This window comes from Cyclopterus lumpus, chromosome 3, assembly GCF_009769545.1.
Source record: "Cyclopterus lumpus isolate fCycLum1 chromosome 3, fCycLum1.pri, whole genome shotgun sequence".
Taxonomy (NCBI): domain Eukaryota; kingdom Metazoa; phylum Chordata; class Actinopteri; order Perciformes; family Cyclopteridae; genus Cyclopterus; species Cyclopterus lumpus.
Genome location: NC_046968.1, coordinates 29,152,031 through 29,166,030, shown reverse-complemented (window position 1 = coordinate 29,166,030; position 14,000 = coordinate 29,152,031). Strand labels below are relative to the sequence as shown.

General features: G+C 42.4%; 1 protein-coding gene across 5 annotated transcripts in view; it reads left to right on the top strand.

Moving 5' to 3' along the window:
* The first annotated feature begins 1,514 nt into the window (after positions 1-1,514).
* Positions 1,515-14,000, top strand: part of herc1 (HECT and RLD domain containing E3 ubiquitin protein ligase family member 1) — a 58,152-nt gene continuing 45,666 nt past the window's right edge. For all 5 annotated transcript variants that reach the window (XM_034529677.1, XM_034529673.1, XM_034529675.1 and 2 more), the window contains exons 1-8: positions 1,515-1,743; positions 2,971-3,947; positions 4,379-4,474; positions 4,637-4,831; positions 6,104-6,415; positions 6,535-6,631; positions 6,715-6,858; positions 10,176-10,303. In XM_034529677.1, the coding sequence (XP_034385568.1) occupies positions 2,997-3,947; positions 4,379-4,474; positions 4,637-4,831; positions 6,104-6,415; positions 6,535-6,631; positions 6,715-6,858; positions 10,176-10,303 (1,923 nt within the window). In that variant the 5' untranslated portion in view covers positions 1,515-1,743; positions 2,971-2,996. The remainder of the gene's footprint in view (positions 1,744-2,970; positions 3,948-4,378; positions 4,475-4,636; positions 4,832-6,103; positions 6,416-6,534; positions 6,632-6,714; positions 6,859-10,175; positions 10,304-14,000) is intronic.

The window sequence follows — 14,000 nt, the reverse complement described above, 5'->3', positions numbered from 1 at the left end:
CTGCTTCACGGGCTCTCGGCTAAAGGGGAGAAGGCTTCACATGGTGCAGCTAACAGCTGTTTTAATCATCCATGTCCTGTGTTCTCTACCGTCATGTTGTTTAGTGTATTGACCTTTTATGATGATTGTAATGTTTGTAAAGTGTCTTTGAGTATTTTGAAATGTATTATTCTTATTACTGAGATTAAAGATGAATGAATTAGGGATATCTGTAATGAATTGACTTGAGAACAGACCAGGAAACAACATTTTAATGGGCGGATTGTCACTAACTTCCTGCTTTAACAGACACAATCAGGTCTTTGTTGGTCAACAAACACAAGATCCAATGTCTAAACATTAGTGTTGCTTCTCACCTGAGAAACGGAGGTTACTGATTGGATCTTTCATTCTGTTCCCAGATCAGTTTCCTTCACTTCACTTTTCTGCACAACAACATAAATAAATGGCATCACGCAGCTTTAATATCTCTCAGGTGAATGAATGTCAGAGCAGTTCTGCCAACATAGTTATATTACACTTTATTCATTTGTTTTTATTAACCTACACATATTTATGTTTTCATTGTATCCCTGTATTTTAACTTTTTTAACTTTTATGTCTTAGATTATCACTTTGACGTGCAGGATTTTCTTTTTATACATATTAAGTTATCGGAGGTAAATTGTATCTCACAACTGTTTCTCTGTATTTTAACTGACTTCTATTTCAAGACATCTCAGGAGGAAATATTTCACTTTTGACTTTTATTCTAGTGACTTTACAGAACGAGGGATCAGTTAATAAGATATGATGCTGTGCTGTAGATTAAACTATGCAGCAGTATATCAAGCCATTCAAATCTGCTCCACCTCCAACAGCTGTTACTAAACTACAATATTACTCATAAAAGATTCAGTAATAATATTCCAATAACATGGTGATCAAATATTACACTCTGCCCAACGAGTATTTCACTTTTATTATTTTATGCTAATACTTTTTAGATTTGGATACAGGACATTTATGATTTATGAACAGATAATAAATCTTTTATATATATTATATGACCACTCTGCCCATGAAGATACGACAATTTATAGTTTTAAATATATAAATACATATTGTATAGATGATATATATTTATATATATATATATATATATATATATATATATATATCATATATACATAATATTATTTATATTAATAAATGATATATGTATTATATGAGTCTGAAATGAACCATTCTGCACAACAAACTACATTGTATAGTTTATATGTAGATAGATATAATTATATAAATATATTTATTATGAGACATGGGGTCCATAACACACACAACATGACATATGGTTAAAATCTGGTGTATATATATATATATATATATATATATATATATATATATATATATATACACCAGATTTTTAACCATATGTCATGTTGCGTGTGTTGTCTGACACAGACAGACAGGCAGACAGACAGGTCGCAGACAGCGTCACAGACAGACAGTTCGCAGCGTCACAGACAGACAGGTCGCAGCGTCACAGACAGACAGGCAGACAGACAGGTCGCAGCGTCACAGCCCTGTGTGTCGGTCGGGACCTAGCGTTAGCTGCGGTGTAAGCTGCGGGGGAGAGGCGGTTCTTGAAGGCGTGGAAACCCACTTGACGTTACCGATAACGGGATATCGATCCCAAGTGATCGGTGCCGATGAAACGACCCGTCTCGTGTGGACCCGGAGGAGAAGAAGAGACTTTTACAGGTGAGCGAGCTCCTTTGAATCCAAGCTGACGTGAGAACGTGTAGCTACAAGCTAGCGCTCGCTGTGATGCAGCAGACGAGCCCCCAGCTGAGACTAGAGGAGCCCCCCCGGGTTGTTTTAGAGACGGGGGGGGGACTCACTCAGGTAACTCACCAGGTGACTCGCTGTCACACCTGCACGCGACACTGCGTCCCGTCTGTGGTTACAGCTGTTTGATGCTAGCTGAGTGACGTGAGGAGAAAGTTAGCTAACGCTAGCTAGCTGACTTAGGAGCCGTTGATAAACATATACAGCTAACAGCAACAACAACAACAACAACAACAACAGCAGCAGCAGCGTTCCCCGGTGCTCGTGTGGTGTCTGTTCATGTTGTACCGGTGACGTTTATCTGTGGCTGCAACATGACACGTCCAGTTAGCTCGCTAGCTAGCTGCTAACCGCCCAATCATGTTGGAGTCCTCCCTTTATGTAGGTGTATTAACCCCATAGAGTAAATATATATATATGTATATATATATGTATATATATATATATACACATAAATTAATCATATAAAAGTATGTATTTATATATTATAATATAGTTACTTGTTCGGCAGATTGGTTCCTTTCAAAGTCATATGATAAATATGTTATATAATATATATTCCATACATATCTATCTATATTTATGTATGTATATATCAAACTATAACATGTAGTTAGTCGTTAGGCAGAATGGTTTCTTTGACTCTATGTATGTATATATATATATATATACATACATACAGGATGATGGATTCACAGTCTGTAGTTGGAAGAAGTTCATTTAGTAAGACAGACACGCTGATGTCTTTCAATCGGAGGATCGGCGGTTCGATCCCCGTCTCCGCTATCCCGTGTCGATGTGTCCTTGAGCAAGGCACTTAACCCTGAACTGTGTCTACGAGGTAATGTAGTGTAAAGTAACTACTGAGAACCGGTCCTGTCATTAACAAGCACACCTTTTTGTTTCCGCTTATCAATTATTTGAAGCGGAGACTTCTCTGAGCTGTTGTGCCCAAGCATCTTGCTTGTTCCTTCCTCTTGATTCACGTGAGTGAGGAAACCGTGTTAAATGAAACTATAAATAACCTCAAACTTTTTCCCCCAACATTTTAAATATCCCAGAGGGAAAAAAAGGCCGCACCGTGCAAATACTACTTGCTGTCCACGAGCTCCATAGTAACACTTAGCGTCACGTTCTCAGGACTGATGGCTCCAGAGTGACATGCCATGGCGTTGATGATCCCCCCGGTGAAGCTCAAATGGCTGGAGCACCTGAACAGCTCGTGGATCACGGAGGACAGCGAGTCCATCGCCACGCGGGACGGCGTGTCGGTGCTCTACTCCAAGCTGCTGGCCAACAAAGAGGCGGTGCTGCTGCCCCAGCAGGTGCTGTGTCTGAAGGGCCCCCAGCTGCCAGACTTTGAGCGCGAGTCCCTCTCCAGCGACGAGCAGGAGCACTACCTGGACGCCCTGCTCAGCAGCCAGCTGGCCTTGGCCAAGATGGTGTGCTCCGACTCTCCCTTCGCCGCCGCCCTGCGCAAACGCGTGCTGGTGCTCCAGCGCATCTTCTACGCGCTCTCCAACAAGTACCACGACAAGGGAAAGGTCAAGCAGCAGCAGCACTCCCCGGAGAGCAGCTCGGGCTCGGCCGACCTGCACTCCGTGAGCGAGCGGCCGCGCTCCAGCACGGACGCCCTCATCGAGATGGGCGTCCGCACGGGCCTCAGCCTCCTCTTCGCTCTGCTGCGCCAGAGCTGGATGATGCCGCCGCCGCCCGGCCTCGCCGGGAGCGCCGGAGGCAACATCAACTTGTGCAACGACGTCATCCACACGGCCATCGACGTGGTCAGCTCCCTGCCGCCCCTCTCGCTGGCCAACGAGAGCAAGATCCCGCCGATGGGCCTGGACTGCCTGGCCCAGGTCACCGCGTTCCTGAAGGGGGTGACCATGCCGAACTCCGGGGCGGATATCTTAGGGCGGCGGCTGGCCTCGGAGCTGCTGCTGGGCCTGGCCTCCCAGAGGGGCTCCCTGCGCTACCTGCTGGAGTGGATCGAGATGGCCTTGGCTGCATCGGCCGTGGTCAGCGCCATGGAGGAGAACAAGGTGCTGCAGAACCAGGAGGGGCTCATCGGCTACGATTGTTTCATGAACATCCTCATGCAGATGAGGCGCTCGTTGGTAAGCAAACATTAACAATACATGGCGGATGGTGAGTATGTTGTCGTGGTTTTAATAACTCAAACTCCACTAACTCTTTGCTCAGTCAACCAAGTTGTTCTTAACTGTCATCGTTATGCAATAATTCATCCACCTGCATGCTTTCTAGTGCAGGTATTACGCCCTTAAGGTGTGACGACTGTAAACCGGCACCGACCAAAAACAACGATGACGTCATAGAAGTTTTTGTGGGTTGTCTGAAATCCGTCACGTGGATTGTTTTTGGATCAGATTTCATAGTGAAAATGTTATTTAACCTTTCCCTTTTTTTTGAGGGGGTGGGGTCTGTGACGCGGGGCCCCTGATGTTGAGTGTAATAATTCTAATTGTTTGGAGGTGACGTCTGAACATATCTATATATGTGTGTGTGTGTGTGTGTGTGTTCCTTTCAGGGCTCCTCAGCTGATCGCAGCCAGTGGAGAGAACCCACCCGGACCCCCGACAGCTTGTGCTCGTTGTACGAGGCGGCGCTCTGTCTTTTAGAAGAGGTGAGACGTTTATTTTTACGCATCATTACACTCTAAATAATACACCTCGACATGCTTATTTAAGAGAGTAGACACGTTGTGCTTATTGTTACTCTGGAAGAAAAAGGGGCGGAGATGTCATTTTTAAGAAAGCCATCAACCGCGTCCCTTTTGCTTTTCCAGGTGTGTCGCATGGCGTCGGACTACTCTCGCACCTGCGTCAGCCCCGACAGCGTCCAGACCGGCGAGGCCCCCGTGGCGTCCGAGAGCTGCGAGGTGTACGTGTGGGGCAGCAACAGCAGCCACCAGCTGGTGGAGGGAACGCAGGAGAAGATCCTGCAGCCCAAGTTGGCCGCGAGCTTCGCCGACGCACAGACGGTGAGCGAGAAGCTGTTTGTGAGACCGGGGGGGTCTGGGGGGGTCTGGGGGGTCCTCTGGGGGGGTCCGGGGGCCCCAGAATACAACTTAGTACATCTTAAAGTGTAGTCCTTTTAGTAGTAATAGTGTACTTTACTTGAGTATTTCCATTTTATGCATTCATACTTCTACTCCACCACATCTCAGGGAAATATTATACTTTTACTTTCAATACATTCATTAGACCGTGTTAGTTACTAGTTCACATTCTGAATATGAATAAACTAATGAACTGTGATGTATATAAATATATAAAGTAGTTAAAGGAGCTCCAGCTGCAACATTAATGCATCAATATGTATAATCCAATGATGCCGTAAATGGGCCGGTCTGCGGTACTTTTAAAGTATATTTTGATGCTGATACTTGTACTTTTTAATGCAGTATTTCTACACAGCGGCTCTAGTATAATAATGTAATCATTAATATTAATGGTGTTTTAAGAACTGGGACCGGAAGATGAGGGCCGGGGGGTTATTGTGAAACTGATCGTGATGGTTACACAAAGAGCTCCACTGGTTCTCCAGCTGTCCGTCAAACATGTGACATGCTGTGGATGATCAGTAGAGACAAGATGGAGGAGCGTCAGAGGAAACGCTGGTTTTAAACCGTTTAATTCACATTTTAGTTTTACATCGATTTACAACGTCCCTCTCTCTCTCTCTCTCTCTTTCACTCTCTTACTCCCCTCCCTCTCTCCCCCCTCACTCTCTCCCTCCACTCCTTCCCTCCCTCTCTCCCTTCCTTCCTCCCTCTCCCTCTCTCCCTCCCTCTCTCCCTTCCTTCCTCCCTCTCCCTCTCTCCCTTCCTTCCTCCCTCTCCCTCTCTCCCTTCCTTCCTCCCTCTCTCCCCCCTCACTCTCTCCCTCCCTCTCTCCCTCTCTCCCTCCCTCTCTCCCTTCCTTCCTCCCTCTCCCTCTTTCTCCCCTCACTCTCTTCCTTCCCTCCTTCCCTCCCTCTCTCCCCCCTCACTCTCTCCCTCCCCTCCTTCCCTCCTTCCATCCCTCCCTCTCTCCCTTCCTTCCTTCCTCCCTCTCTCCCTTCCTTCCTCCCTCCCTCTCTCCCTCTCCCCCCTCCTTCCCTCCCTCCCCTCCTCCCCTCCTCCCCTCCCTCCCTCTCTCCCTCCCTCCCCTCCCTCCCTCTCTCCCTCCCTCTCTCCCTCTCCCCCCTCCTTCCCTCCCTCCCCTCCTCCCCTCCTCCCCTCCCTCCCCTCCTCTCTCCCTCCCCCCTGCAGATTGAGGCGGGCCAGTACTGCACCTTTGTGATCTCGAGTGACGGCTCGGTCCGGGCCTGTGGGAAGGGCAGCTACGGCCGGCTGGGCCTCGGCGACTCCAACAACCAGTCCACGCTGAAGAAGCTGACCTTTGAACCCCACCGCGCCGTCAAGAAGGTGTCGTCGTCCAAGGGCTCGGACGGCCACACGCTGGCCTTCACGACGGAGGGTGAGGTGTTCAGCTGGGGTGACGGTGATTACGGCAAACTGGGTCACGGGAACAGCTCCACGCAGAAATACCCCAAACTGATCCAGGGGCCGCTGCAGGGGAAGGTAGGGCTCCACACGCGGTGTTTCATCCCTTCTTCTTCTTCTTTGAACACGCGTCCTTTGGCTTGTGCACGTACTGTTGGTGCTGTCCGGTGGTGACGCGTGTGCGTCTTCCGTGCCAGGTGGTGGTGTGCGTGTCTGCCGGCTACAGACACAGCGCCGCCGTCAGTGAGGACGGAGAGCTGTACACGTGGGGCGAAGGAGATTTCGGCCGATTGGGTAAGTCGCCCGACTCGTTTTTGTAATTTCCCGGCGTGGAAGCAAGCGGTTTTTTAAACGCCTCGTTGCTCCGGCCAACGCAGGTCACGGCGACAGCAACAGCCGGAACATTCCCACCCTGGTGAAGGACGTCAGCAACGTGGGGGAGGTGTCGTGCGGCAGCTCGCACACCATCGCGCTGTCGAAGGACGGGCGCACCGTGTGGTCCTTCGGAGGAGGCGACAACGGTGAGGAGGCACCCTCGCTTAACGTGGTTAAAGTTTAACTATGACGTAATGCTACTTTAAATATGACCTAATGCTACTTTAAATATGACCTAATGCTACTTTAACTTTAAATATGACCTAATGCTACTTTAAATATGACCTAATGCTACTTTAACTTTAAATATGACGTAATGCTACTTTAACTTTAAATATGACGTAATGCTACTTTAAATATGACCTAATGCTACTTTAAATATGACGTAATGCTACTTTAAATATGACCTAATGCCACTTTAAATATGACGTAATGCTACTTTAACTATGACGCTACTTTAAATATGACGTAATGCTACTTTAAATATGACCTAATGCTACTTTAAATATGACGTAATGCTACTTTAAATATGACCTAATGCTACTTTAAATATGACGTAATGCTACTTTAACTATGACGCTACTTTAAATATGACGTAATGCTACTTTAAATATGACATAATGCTACTTTAAATATGACCTAATGCTACTTTAAATATGACGTAATGCTACTTTAAATATGACGTAATGCTACTTTAAATATGACCTAATGCTACTTTAAATATGACGTAATGCTACTTTAACTTTAAATATTACGTAATGCTACTTTAACTTTAAATATTACGTAATGCTACTTTAACTTTAAATATGACGTAATGCTACTTTAAATATGACATAATGCTACTTTAAATATGACATAATGCTACTTTAACTTTAAATATTACGTAATGCTACTTTAACTTTAAATATGACGTAATGCTACTTTAAATATGACCTAATCCTACTTTAACTTTAAATATGACCTAATGCTACTTTAAATATGACCTAATGCTACTTTAACTTTAAATATGACGTAATGCTACTTTAAATATGACCTAATGCTACTTTAAATATGACGTAATGCTACTTTAAATATGACCTAATGCCACTTTAAATATGACGTAATGCTACTTTAACTATGACGCTACTTTAAATATGACGTAATGCTACTTTAACTTTAAATATTACGTAATGCTACTTTAACTTTAAATATGACGTAATGCTACTTTAAATATGACATAATGCTACTTTAAATATGACCTAATGCTACTTTAAATATGACGTAATGCTACTTTAAATATGACCTAATGCTACTTTAAATATGACGTAATGCTACTTTAACTATGACGCTACTTTAAATATGACGTAATGCTACTTTAAATATGACATAATGCTACTTTAAATATCACCTAATGCTACTTTAAATATGACGTAATGCTACTTTAAATATGACATAATGCTACTTTAAATATGACGTAATGCTACTTTAACTTTAAATATGACCTAATGCTACTTTAAATATGACCTAATGCTACTTTAACTTTAAATATGACCTAATGCTACTTTAAATATGACGTAATGCTACTTTAAATATGACGTAATGCTACTTTAACTATGACGCTACTTTAAATATGACGTAATGCTACTTTAAATATGACCTAATGCTACTTTAACTTTAAATATGACCTAATGCTACTTTAAATATGACCTAATGCTACTTTAAATATGACGTAATGCTACTTTAACTATGACGCTACTTTAAATATGACGTAATGCTACTTTAAATATGACGTAATGCTACTTTAAATATGACCTAATGCTACTTTAAATATGACGTAATGCTACTTTAAATATGACCTAATGCTACTTTAAATATGACGTAATGCTACTTTAACTATGACGCTACTTTAAATATGACGTAATGCTACTTTAAATATGACCTAATGCTACTTTAAATATGACGTAATGCTACTTTAAATATGACCTAATGCTACTTTAAATATGACGTAATGCTACTTTAACTATGACGCTACTTTAAATATGACGTAATGCTACTTTAAATATGACATAATGCTACTTTCAATATGACCTAATGCTACTTTAAATATGACGTAATGCTACTTTAAATATGACGTAATGCTACTTTAACTTTAAATATGACGTAATGCTACTTTAAATATGACCTAATGCTACTTTAAATATGACGTAATGCTACTTTAACTTTAAATATGACCTAATGCTACTTTAAATATGACGTAATGCTACTTTAAATATGACCTAATGCTACTTTAAATATGACGTAATGCTACTTTAACTTTAAATATGACGTAATGCTACTTTAAATATGACCTAATGCTACTTTAAATATGACGTAATGCTACTTTAACTTTAAATATGACCTAATGCTACTTTAAATATGACCTAATGCTACTTTAACTTTAAATATGACGTAATGCTACTTTAAATATGACCTAATGCTACTTTAACTTTAAATATGACCTAATGCTACTTTAACTTTAAATATGACCTAATGCTACTTTAAATATGACCTAATGCTACTTTAAATATGACGTAATGCTACTTTAAATATGACCTAATGCTACTTTAAATATGACGTAATGCTACTTTAACTTTAAATATTACGTAATGCTACTTTAACTTTAAATATGACGTAATGCTACTTTAAATATGACATAATGCTACTTTAAATATGACCTAATGCTACTTTAAATATGACGTAATGCTACTTTAAATATGACCTAATGCTACTTTAAATATGACGTAATGCTACTTTAACTATGACGCTACTTTAAATATGACGTAATGCTACTTTAAATATGACATAATGCTACTTTAAATATGACCTAATGCTACTTTAAATATGACGTAATGCTACTTTAAATATGACGTAATGCTACTTTAAATATGACCTAATGCTACTTTAAATATGACGTAATGCTACTTTAACTTTAAATATTACGTAATGCTACTTTAACTTTAAATATGACGTAATGCTACTTTAACTTTAAATATTACGTAATTCTACTTTAACTTTATATATGACGTAATGCTACTTTAACTTTAAATATGACGTAATGCTACTTTAACTTTAAATATTACGTAATTCTACTTTAACTTTATATATGACGTAATGCTACTTTAACTTTATATATGACGTAATGCTACTTTAACTTTAAATATGACGTAATGCTACTTTAACTTTAAATATTACGTAATGCTACTTTAACTTTATATACGACGTAATGCTACTTTAACTTTAAATATTACGTAATTCTACTTTAACTTTATATATGACGTAATGCTACTTTAACTATGACGTAATGCTACTTTAACTATGACGTAATGCTACTTTAAATATGACGTAATGCTACTTTAACTATGACGTAATGCTACGTAATGCTACTTTAAATATGACGTAATGCTACTGCGATGGAGCGTCTGCTCATGCGCGTGTTGTCCTTCAGGAAAACTCGGTCACGGTGACACCAACCGGGTCTACAAGCCAAAGGTCGTGGAAGCCCTGCAAGGGATGTTCATCCGAAAGGTGTGTGCAGGGAGCCAGTCGTCTCTCGCCTTGACCTCCACCGGACAGGTATGTTCTCTGTTCTTTGGCTCTTGGTTCTCTGTCTTTGCCTCTTGGTTCTCTGGCTTTGTCTCTTGGTTCTCTGTCTTTGCCTCTTGGTTCTCTGTCTTTGTCTCTTGGTTCTCTGTCTTTGTCTCTTGGTTCTCTGGCTTTGTCTCTTGGTTCTCTGTCTTTGTCTCTTGGTTCTCTGTCTTTGCCTCTTGGTTCTGTCTTTGCCTCTTGCTTCTCTGTCTTTGTCTCTTGGTTCTGTCTTTGCCTCTTGGTTCTCTGTCTTTGTCTCTTGGTTCTGTCTTTGTCTCTTGGTTCTCTGTCTTTGTCTCTTGGTTCTCTGGCTTTGCCTCTTGGTTCTCTGGCTTTGTCTCTTGGTTCTCTGTCTTTGTCTCTTGGTTCTCTAGCTTTGCCTCTTGGTTCTCTGTCTCTTGCTTATCTGTCTTTGTCTCTTGGTTCTCTGGCTTTGTCTCTTGGTTCTCTGTGTTTGCCTCTTGGTTGTCTGGCTTTGTCTCTTGGTTCTGTCTTTGTCTCTTGGTTCTCTGGCTTTGTCTCTTTGTTCTCTGGCTTTGTCGCTTGGTTCTGTCTTTGTCTCTTGGTTCTCTGGCTTTGTCTCTTGGTTCTGTCTTTGTCTCTTGGTTATCTGGCTTTGTCTCTTGGTTCTATCTTTGTCTCTTGGTTCTCTGTCTTTGTCTCTTGGTTCTCTGGCTTTGTATCTTGCTTCTCTGTCTTTGCCTCTTGGTTCTCTGGCTTTGTCTCTTGCTTCTCTGTCTTTGTCTCTTGGTTCTCTGGCTTTGCCTCTTGGTTCTCTGGCTTTGTCTCTTGGTTCTGTCTTTGTCTCTTGGTTCTCTGGCTTTGTCTCTTGTTTCTGTTTTTGTCTCTTTGTTCTCTGGCTTTGTCGCTTGGTTCTGTCTTTGTCTCTTGGTTCTCTGGCTTTGTCTCTTGGTTCTGTCTTTGTCTCTTGGTTCTGTCTTTGTCTCTTGGTTCTCTGGCTTTGTCTCTTGGTTCTGTCTTTGTCTCTTGGTTCTCTGTCTTTGTCTCTTGGTTCTGTCTTTGTCTCTTGGTTCTGTCTTTGCCTCTTGGTTCTCTGGCTTTGTCTCTTGGTTCTGTCTTTGTCTCTTGGTTCTCTGTCTTTGTCTCTTGGTTCTCTGTCTTTGTCTCTTGGTTCTGTCTTTGTCTCTTGGTTCTGTCTTTGCCTCTTGGTTCTCTGGCTTTGTCTCTTGGTTCTGTCTTTGTCTCTTGGTTCTCTGTCTTTGTCTCTTGGTTCTCTGTCTTTGTCTCTTGGTTCTCTAGCTCTGCCTCTTGGTTCTCTGTCTCTTGCTTATCTGTATTTGTCTCTTGGTTCTCTGTATTTGCCTCTTGGTTCTCTGGCTTTGTCTCTTGGTTCTCTGGCTTTGTCTCTTGGTTCTGTCTTTGTCTCTTGCTTATCTGTCTTTGTCTCTTGGTTCTGTCTTTGCCTCTTGGTTCTCTGTCTTTGTCTCTTGGTTTTCTGTCTTTGTCTCTTGGTTCTCTGTCTTTGTCTCTTGGTTCTCTGGCTTTGTATCTTGCTTCTCCGTCTTTGTCTCTTGGTTCTCTGTCTTTGTCTCTTGGTTCTCTGTCTTTGTCTCTTGGTTCTCTGGCTTTGTTTCTTGGTTCTCTGTCTTTGTCTCTTGGTTCTCTGTCTTTGTCTCTTGGTTCTGTCTTTGTCTCTTTGTTCTCTGGCTTTGTCTCTTGGTTCTGTCTTTGTCTCTTGGTTCTCTGGCTTTGTCGCTTGGTTCTGTCTTTGTCTCTTGGTTCTCTGGCTTTGTCTCTTGGTTCTGTCTTTGTCTCTTGGTTCTGTCTTTGTCTCTTGGTTCTCTGTCTTTGCCTCTTGGTTCTCTGGCTTTGTCTCTTGGTTCTGTCTTTGTCTCTTGGTTCTCTGGCTTTGTCTCTTGGTTCTCTGGCTTTGTCTCTTGGTTCTGTCTTTGTCTCTTGGTTCTCTGGCTTTGTCTCTTGGTTCTCTGGCTTTGTCTCTTGGTTCTGGCTTTGTCGCTTTGTTCTCTGGCTTTGTCGTTTGGTTCTGTCTTTGTCTCTTGGTTCTCTGGCTTTGTCTCTTGGTTCTGTCTTTGTCTCTTGGTTCTCTGGCTTTGTCTCTTGGTTCTGTCTTTGTCTCTTGGTTCTGTCTTTGTCTCTTGGTTCTATGGCTTTGTCTCTTGGTTCTGTCTTTGCCTCTTGGTTCTCTGGCTTTGTCTCTTGGTTCTGTCTTTGTCTCTTGGTTCTGTCTTTGCCTCTTGGTTCTCTGGCTTTGTCTCTTGGTTCTGTCTTTGTCTCTTGGTTCTCTGTCTTTGTCTCTTGGTTCTCTGTCTTTGTTTCTTGGTTCTCTGGCTTTGCCTCTTGGTTCTCTGGCTTTGTCTCTTGGTTCTCTGTCTTTGTCTCTTGGTTCTCTAGCTTTGCCTCTTGGTTCTCTGTCTCTTGCTTATCTGTCTTTGTCTCTTGGTTCTCTGGCTTTGTCTCTTGGTTCTCTAGCTTTGTCTCTTGGTTCTGTCTTTGTCTCTTGGTTCTATGGCTTTGTCTCTTGGTTCTGTCTTTGTCTCTTGGTTCTCTGTCTTTGTCTCTTGGTTCTCTGTCTTTGTCTCTTGGTTCTGTCTTTGCCTCTTGGTTCTCTGGCTTTGTCTCTTGGTTCTGTCTTTGTCTCTTGGTTCTCTGTCTTTGTCTCTTGGTTCTCTGGCTTTGCCTCTTGGTTCTCTGGCTTTGTCTCTTGGTTCTCTGTCTTTGTCTCTTGGTTCTCTAGCTTTGCCTCTTGGTTCTCTGTCTCTTGCTTATCTGTCTTTGTCTCTTGGTTCTCTGGCTTTGTCTCTTGGTTCTGTCTTTGTCTCTTGGTTCTCTGGCTTTGTCTCTTGTTTCTGTTTTTGTCTCTTTGTTCTCTGGCTTTGTCTCTTGGTTCTCTGTCTTTGTCTCTTGGTTCTCTGGCTTTGTCTCTTGGTTCTCTGGCTTTGTCTCTTGTTTCTGTCTTTGTCTCTTTGTTCTCTGGCTTTGTCGCTTGGTTCTGTCTTTGTCTCTTGGTTCTCTGTCTTTGCCTCTTGGTTCTGTCTTTGTCTCTTGGTTCTGTCTTTGCCTCTTGGTTCTCTGGCTTTGTCTCTTGGTTCTGTCTTTGTCTCTTGGTTCTCTGGCTTTGTCTCTTGGTTCTCTGTCTTTGTCTCTTGGTTCTCTGGCTTTGCCTCTTGGTTCTCTGGCTTTGTCTCTTGGTTCTCTGTCTTTGTCTCTTGGTTCTCTAGCTCTGCCTCTTGGTTCTCTGTCTCTTGCTTATCTGTATTTGTCTCTTGGTTCTCTGGCTTTGTCTCTTGGTTCTCTGTCTTTGCCTCTTGGTTCTCTGTATTTGCCTCTTGGTTCTCTGGCTTTGTCTCTTGGTTCTCTGGCTTTGTCTCTTAGTTCTGTCTTTGTCTCTTGCTTATCTGTCTTTGTCTCTTGGTTCTGTCTTTGCCTCTTGGTTCTGTCTTTGCCTCTTGGTTCTCTGGCTTTGTCTCTTGGTTCTTTGTCTTTGTCTCTTGGTTCTCTGTCTTTGTCTCTTGGTTCTCTGGCTTTGTATCTTGCTTCTCTGTCTTTGTCTCTTGGTTCTCTGTCTTTGTCTCTTGGTTCTCTGTCTTTGTCTCTTGGTTCTCTGGCTTTGTATCTTGCTTCTCTGTCTTTGTTTCTTGGTTCTCTGTCTTTGTCTCTTGGTTCTCTGGCTTTGTATCTTGCTTCTCTGTCTTTGTATCTTGGT